The 8,589-nt window shown below is 35.8% G+C and overlaps 1 gene segment (V, D, J or C); it reads right to left on the reverse strand.

The window, feature by feature from the left end:
* Positions 1–2,249: 2,249 nt before the first annotated feature.
* Positions 2,250–8,313, reverse strand: LOC141282316 (T cell receptor alpha variable 18-like). The segment is given in 4 exon segments: positions 2,250–2,255; positions 3,182–3,304; positions 8,003–8,175; positions 8,274–8,313. Coding segments are annotated over 4 exon segments (342 nt in total).
* Positions 8,314–8,589: the final 276 nt, after the last annotated feature.

Raw genomic sequence — 8,589 nt, forward strand, 5'->3', positions numbered from 1 at the left:
GCTTTCTGGGTAGGTATCACGTTCACAGTTTGCTCTTCAATGATTCACTCTCGTTCTCTCTCTCTCCACAGGTGGCCGCTAGAACACAAAGACACTGTTACTGAGACTTCGAGTATTTCTCACCGGCTCTGCTGTTTACAGCTTTCTGGATAGGTATCACGTTCACAGTTTGCTCTTCAATGATTCACTCTCGTTCTCTCTCTCTCCACAGGTGGCCGCTAGAACACAAAGACACTGTTACTGAGACTTCGAGTATTTCTCACCGGCTCTGCTGTTTACAGCTTTCTGGGTAAGTATCACGTTCACAGTTTGCTCTTCAATGATTCACTCTCGTTCTCTCTCTCTCCACAGGTGGCCGCTAGAACACAAAGACACTGTTACTGAGACTTCGAGTATTTCTCACCGGCTCTGCTGTTTACAGCTTTCTGGGTAGTTATGGTTCTCCTCCGTAGGTCAGCAGAGGGGCGAAGGTCCCACACCACCTCACCGGGTCGAGCGCTGCCCTATCTCCAATGCCCATAGGCCGATCGATTCCTAGACGGGGGCGCCCTTTTCGTAGAGACCACGGGGCGGCGGACCCTTTCGCCTCTGACTCTGCGACAAAACAGACACAGGTAAGTATACACCACGAAAGTTTCCAATGGTTTACTCACGGTCATGGACAGCTCTCAGTCTGTGTCCCTTCGTACTCCGAACAGCACACTACGTATAGTAACAGTGATTTCTGTAGTCGTTGGCCTCTCCGTCCTCTGCCCAGTGGAAGAAAATGGATGATGCGGGGCTTCGTCTACAAGACACACAGCAACCCACAGCAATACACAGCACCACTCCAAACGTGAAAAAGATTTATTACACAGTCTCACTCACCACACTATAAGTGCACCACAACAAAGGAAGCGCCCGGTGTCCTCCACTGCGCTTGGGCTACGATAAGGCGATGGGAAATACGACCACAATAAGTCTCGTTGCGGCGGCTGTTTGAAATTGGACTTCTCACGGCTCGCCCACCACACTCTTATAGGGGTAGGGCCGCCCTCCTTCTCCTGGAGGTTTCCAATAGTTACACAAGTTAACTTTTGCCAGTTACTCCACACAGAAAGGGTATACTCACGGCGAATAGCCGTTGTTTACGTTGTACCAGAAGGTCAATTTTTTCTTCCTGCTTTACTCCTTCAATATTGGTTAGAACAGCATTCCTTCCTACCCATAGGGTTTTCCTGTTCACTCCAGCAGGTCCACAATAAAGATTTACAACGAGAGAGAGGGAGAGAGAGAAACACAAACAGCCACCACGTCCAACAATGAGCACAGCTCCGTTTCCCAGCACACACTAAGCACCCCTAACTGTGTTCTAACTGTGCTTTATATACTCCTCTCTGTTCCTCAATCATCCAATTGCCCGGCGATCTCTTCAACTAGGCACAGCTGTGCCCAATCGGCTGATTACAGCCTCCGCGAATCTGCCGGATGTCCGGTGTTCCCGTCTTTCCGGTCTGGACGGAAACATCCGGGCGGAACCAAAACTTCCTCAACTTTTGGTTCCGCCCTGAAAGATCGTCACCCCGTGACACTTTCAGTAAGTTGCACATGTTTTCAGTCCACATAATCATTGTTTCAAATACAAGATTATTGTAATATGTAATGAGAACATTTGGTTTAATCACCGAAACACAACGGTATGATCTTCTTTCAGTTTAGTACTTTTAACAATCAGTTCATCCAACAGCAAACAATGCAAGATACATGTTTCAAATCAGCCTTAAAAGTGATGAAATTAATATGCTACAGTACTAAAAAAATACATATTACACAGTTTCACATTAGGCAATACACTTACATTACTTACATAATCTATAATTTCCAAAATATCCATCCTATATGTAATCAAGTGAAGGATCAATGAAGACATCCTCTACAATCATTTGAGCAAACTACAGTAGTTTTTATTTTTCAGATATAATTGTAACATAGCTATACTTTCTATAATGTAACTGAATGAAAACATAAAATTTAGTGCACACATTACATTACAGTAATTTGGATCAAGCCTGTCTTGAGCATTTGGCCGTAGATTTTCGTTCACCTCTTTGACCTCTCTGTGGGTGCCCATGCCCACCTCTCTGACGGATCCCTTGTCCAAAAGATCTTCTTATTCCTTGCTGTCTGTCCTGCTTCATGTTGAAATAAATTGCCAGTGTTTCACCCCCACTTTTACAGTAAACTGTATCTACTGTAATGACCAACTTTGGTTACCACTATGTAAAATCAATTTGCAATAAAGAGTATTTTATCATGTGTGGTTACACATAATTTATATGTTCGTACAAACAGAGGTTTTATTTCTGTAGTTCTCAAAATCCATATATTGCTGAAATGAAAATATATAGGTTTACCAAATGGTTCAGTGATTAACCATTAAGATCAGTTGGATTTAGTGATGGTCAAATGTATTTACGCAAATGAGATGAGAAGCATATCAAAAGTATTGAGAGCATTGCATTGTGAAAGACAGTTACTTCATATGAAAAGTATTTCTTTGATGACACAATGATTAAGTGTTGTGAAAAAGTGAATATATAATTTTGTGTGTTGTACTAAGTCAATTGAACATGTGATTAAATGTTTGAAAAAACTGACTATTTGATGATCTGCCTTGAGTTTTGTACTAACAGTTTTGAAGTTTTACCACATACTTGTGAAAATAGTACCAAAGCGAATAAAAAAAACTGTAAAGAATTGTTATGTTGTAAAAATCTCAATAAATCATGTGATCAATCAATCAATAAATAAATCATTATTTGAAGAAAATATTACTTTGTATGAAGTCACTGAAATTGTTCAAACTGTAAAGATAAAAAGGTTGTATTTTCTGTATTTGTGTTTGCTGCTCGTGTTTTTCCTCTCAGTGTGTTCTGAGTGACAGTGTGTGTTATCTCAGTGAGGGTTGTGCATAGTGTTTGGCTGCACTGAGCCTGATTTAAGCCATGTGTTAAAAGTTGTGTTGCTTGGAGTGAGTTTTGCAGGTGATATGAACAGTTTTGCTCAGGTACCTGTTGGTAGTGCAGACTTAAGGTTTTGCACATGTAGCTCCAGTTGTGGTCACTGTCGTTTAGCAACCGAAAAAAATCGAAAAAAATAAAAAATTGGTGTTTTTGTAGAGTGTTGAGGTGTTTCCTATTACTGTGGGCACCAGTGCACAGTAGTAAATCACAGAGTCTGTCAATTCAGTTTTGGAGATCTCCAGGTCCAGCAGTTTTTGATCTGTATGAGCTTTAGCAAGATAACGTCCCATCTGCTCTGGACCCTTACGAAACAAAAATATATTGCAGTATATTGGAAAATATCATGTAATATATTAGGCAACATATTTCCATGTATGGGATTTAATATTTATATTTTCCAATATATTGAAATATATGCATAAACCATACATGTATATATGATACAAAATATATTGCAATCAAGAACAAAAAGGGCACTATATTTTCTACACGTAATAGTTTGTCTTTATATGCTTTAATATATTGCAATAAATGCATAGACCACATCCTGTGATCCTGGACATTGGTAATTTAAGTGGCTTTAATTTATATTTTGTATATTTTTTGTTTAATGGCACTCTTTTAAAATGTAATTTATGTAAATGCAATGCAACACATTTATGTAATGTGATGTAAAGCCCATCACATTTCCTTTGACTGACCATATGCAAAACCTCTTGTGGTTTTAATAGGCCTATGTAGCTCTGTATCTCAAATTGGGTTTAGTATCTGTGCCTGATTAAAAGAAAATAAAGGTGGCTTTTGATAGATTACCCATCAGTCTGTGTTAATATGTGTTATAAATGTTTGTATATTGCAGGTTGCATATTAAGTTTTTATATATTTTAGATGTTTCATGTATATATACTGTATATATCCCCATATATGTTCATACATTGTATGTTCATGTTCTCTCATATATGGACACATATTGTGCATACATTTACAATAAATATGTACATATATTTCCATCTAATTTTACATATATGTAAAATGTATTCCACAAAATATCATACACATATCTACGTATACATTTCCATGTAGTTGTACATATATTTGAAATATATTCTACCATATATCACTGTAAAAAAATTGCTGTTAAAAAACAGCCAGAAGTATACAAATATATTAACAAAAACAGAAGTATACTGTTAAATTCTGCATTCTGTAAAAAAACAGTTTTCAGAATAATGTGAATTTACAGCCCTGAGAGTCCACCGTTAAAGACTGCGTCCCAAATCACACCCTACACCCTCATTCACTATTCCCTACATTAGTTTCCTAATGATCCACCTGAAATCAAGTCAATGAGTTCAGATACTGAAGCATTAATGATGGACACCTGCTGCTAATAAATAGAATCACTGAAGAAAAGATAAACAAAAAAAGAGAAGAGATGAGCAGAAACACTTACAGACACAAAGACTTTGATGAACATCAACTGAAAATAACACAACACATTAAATCTCTCCATATATCACCAGAGGAGAATTAAACATTTACACAAACACCATTACCATCTTCACTTAGAAACCACTTTTAATTTTAAGACTTTATTTCTATTATACATCTACAACAGTTCTTACTGAGAACAAACAGGTGTTTACTAGACTTTACAAGCATTTTCTTTAAAGTCACCATTATGGTGATCACTGTTTTCATTAGTTGGGCTCTTGACTTGGTTTACAGTCGGGTTGCTATAGCTGTGTCTTTATGATGCATGTTTGTTATGGCAAAGAAAACCAAAAGATGATAGTAGTGATGGCCAAACGAGGCTTTCTGAACCACTGAGGCTTTCCAGCCCATTGGTTCGCCAAAAGGTTCAGTTACCCGAAGCCTCATGAAACAATGTGCTCTCTAGTGACACCTGCTGTGCAATGCAATGAATCGCACACAAATCTATTCATTTTGGGCAACCAAATTGTCATGGTGTGGGCTTTTGAATAAAGTATACTAAAAATAAATTATTTTACTCTGCTTGTGTTAACCTATGTACACACAACTCACACATACATAACTTTGTGTTCAACTATTCAGTAGTTCTTTGGGTTAGTGATAACAGTGAATGCACCAAATGTAAAGAAATTATTGTGAGTGCACTCCAGTGCTGGCTGGGAATGCAATAGTAGAGTGTTATGGGACTGGGAGTGCAATAATGTAGTGCTTATTGAACTGGGGGTGCAATAGTGCAGTACTTATGGGACTGGAAATGTGGAACAGCAAACTGCAACACGGAAAAGTGTTTACTGGTTTTTATTTAGAAACAAAAGTTTTTTAACAGTATTTGGATGAGGCGGTGTCTGTTTTTAGAAAACAACCTTTCACAGGGCACCAATGAGGCTGGACAACATAAGAAGGTCAGTGCCAGCTTATACAAATTGGAGCTTCTGTTTGTTCCAATATCCCAATGTATCCTCAGTCCTTCTAGGCTATCCCTAATACAGTCTATTCTTATAATAATAATAATAATAATAACAGCAATATATATATATATATATATATATATATATATATATATATATATATATACAATCATAAACATAATAATATAATTACGTATTAGAACTATATGCTAATTTACTCTAATGATTTACTGAACTAGGCTATGTATAATTTACTCTAATAATCTACTAAACTAAGTGTAATATAATATATAATACAGGCTATGATATAAAATGATAACTATACTACAAACTCACTACAACCTCGCAACTCGCTACTACAACCAACACTTCAACATCAATGCAAACGTACTGCAAAACCCCACAAGAGGCGCGAGTTTCGAACCAGTTTTATCCGTAAGCGATACTCAGAATGAAGCAATGACGTATTCAACAGAAAACGAGGCCTCGTTTGTCATCGTCACGTGATTTTCACGGAAACGATACAAGCCTCGAATCGGGGCTTCATCTGGAACGCCCCTTTTTGCTCGATACAAGCTCCGGAGCTTCGCTTCAGATGTCCCATCACTAGATGATAGACTCTTGTGAGGTTGGATGTCTGATTATTGATCAGTAGTTTGTCTTACCAGCCTTATGAAGCTTAATCATAAAAGTTAGTAGTTCTTAGGAATGTTTATGAATAAGTATTTACATATTTGAATCAGAATCATTACATGAATTATTAGTATAACAGTAATCTGATAGCTTGACAGAGTTGCCTACAAATGTATTTTTGCAAACTTGAAAACAGTCCTCAGCTGACACTCACAGACATCAAGAATCAGCCTACGATTCTCAACTAGGGTGACAAAAGAAAATGGAAAAACAGTTCATCGGCCTAATGAGAGTTGGGTACTATGCTGATACCCAGCATGCATTGCAGCATGAAGCTTTTCATTTGATAGTCACCATTGTTGAGATTCATAGCCTGATTCTTGATGTATGTGTGTGTAGTTTGCTCGTGTTTTTTAATTTCATTTAATCCCAATGTTTTTAAGACTCCTCTGGCTACCTCAACACTCAGTTTCTGTCACATTATTAGACTACTATAAGGGGTTGCCACCCATCTAATCAGTTATGAGCTTCTGTATAAAGTCAATAAATTACTTTTGACTCATGAGACTTACACCATAACAGTCATTAGTTAGTGATAATACTTTATTTATACTTTTTTGCCATATTCAATGTCTTTCAAATCACATTGATAAGCATGAATAAATATAACACCTAAGGGCAAACCCAAGGATCAAGAGTCCTACTAAAGCAACCGCTGATCACGAGAATGGTAACTATTATTTAGGGATTAGACTATTAGACTAGAGCTGTCCAAACTCAAAACAACTTGCACTGACATATCTTAAAATACATCAGTGTCCTTTGTTTCGCCTGAAAATGCACAAGTAATGTTTTTAGTTAGGCATGTTTGTTAAAACTTGTTAAATTTCCTAATTAAACTATTCCTGGTTTAAGATAATACCTGTTTAGGAAACCACACCGTATGATTTATTTCTCAGTAAGAGCTAATGTACATATAAAATAAAATCTAACTGGTTTGTAATAAGTGAAGATGGTAATGCTGTTTGTGGAGTTGTTTGATGATCTTCTTGTGAGATCTTATAAAATCTGAGTAAGTTTGAGTCTCTTCTAAGTCTGTAAGTTGAGTTTCTGCTTGTTTTCTCTTTTATTCGGTTCTTGTTCATCTTTTATTCAGTGATTGTGTTTGTTAACAGCAGCTGTTCATCATTAACTCAATCATCACTTCATTATCTCATTAACTTCAACATTGGGTCTGTTTCTTTTACTCTTTGTAGTGTGGACACATTAAGCAGTGTTCTTTTGACACCAAGGATTTTGCGATGGGATTTAAAGGGTTAAATATGTAAGATATAAAAACACAGAATGCTAATGTTTTTTAACAGTCCGAAGGAGACCGTAAAAAAACATTATCTTGCTGGCAACCAAGCTGCCAGTTGATTACTGTTATTTAACGGCACAATTTTTTAGAGTGAGTAAACATACATGTGACACTACATCTGTACTGTACATATATTGTTAATACATGTTTCCATATATGCACATATATTTCACATATTTCCCATCTAATTTCACAAATTTTTCAAATGTATTCCACAATATATCGAACACATATCTACATATATTTCATGTATATTTTCATATAATTTTACATATATTTGAAATATATTCTACCATATAGTAAACATACATGTGACACGATATCTGTACATATTTTTTTATACATTTTTGCATATAAATCGAAATACAATATTGGGGATATTTATAAATATAATATTGCATATATTTTTAAATATACAAACACATATATTATATTCATGTACAATATATTGAAAGCGGCAATAATTTGTATATTTTGCAATATATTACACATATATATAATATAATTACCATCAATATATATTGGAAAATTGAACGTAAAATAATATATTGCAATATATTGCAAATAATGTATTGGTAAATATATTTTCCTTTCGTAAGGGGAGCCACATTCTCAAATGTTAGCAAGAGAAATTCAGGTGAAGTGTTGGGAAACTGCTTGTACCACTGCAAACTATATATGTTGCTTCCTTCATATTTGCAAGAAAGAGTAACCACTTCTCCTTCAAATGTATGTTTTTCAGCAGAGAGGCATGTTATTGTGTTTGCCAAAACATTATCTGGAAAAAATATGAAAGAATAGTCATTATGTTCACCTTCAGTATTTCTGTTTATTAATATAATTTTATTAATGTATGTTAATTCCAAAAGATAATACCTATAAGAAGAGACAAAACTGTGAGGTAAAAGAACATCATGAAGCTCAAATAAAATGATTTAGTAGCAGAGACTCTTGTGTGAGGTTTTGTCAACTCTGCTCTGCTCTTCTATTTTCACAAAGCTCCACCTTCTGACACTGAGTCTTGATCACTGCTATTGTCAACAGATTTATATGTTCTTTCATAGAAAACAAATAGAAAAACATAAAAAAATTAAGATCCAAATGCAATATACTGCAGTACAACTATTTGCCACAAAAAAGTAAGTAGTACATAACTATATTCCTCTGTCAGGTTGCTTGCTTGTTGCTTTTT

The sequence above is a fragment of the Paramisgurnus dabryanus genome, chromosome 6 (genome assembly GCF_030506205.2).
Source record: "Paramisgurnus dabryanus chromosome 6, PD_genome_1.1, whole genome shotgun sequence".
NCBI lineage: Eukaryota > Metazoa > Chordata > Actinopteri > Cypriniformes > Cobitidae > Paramisgurnus > Paramisgurnus dabryanus.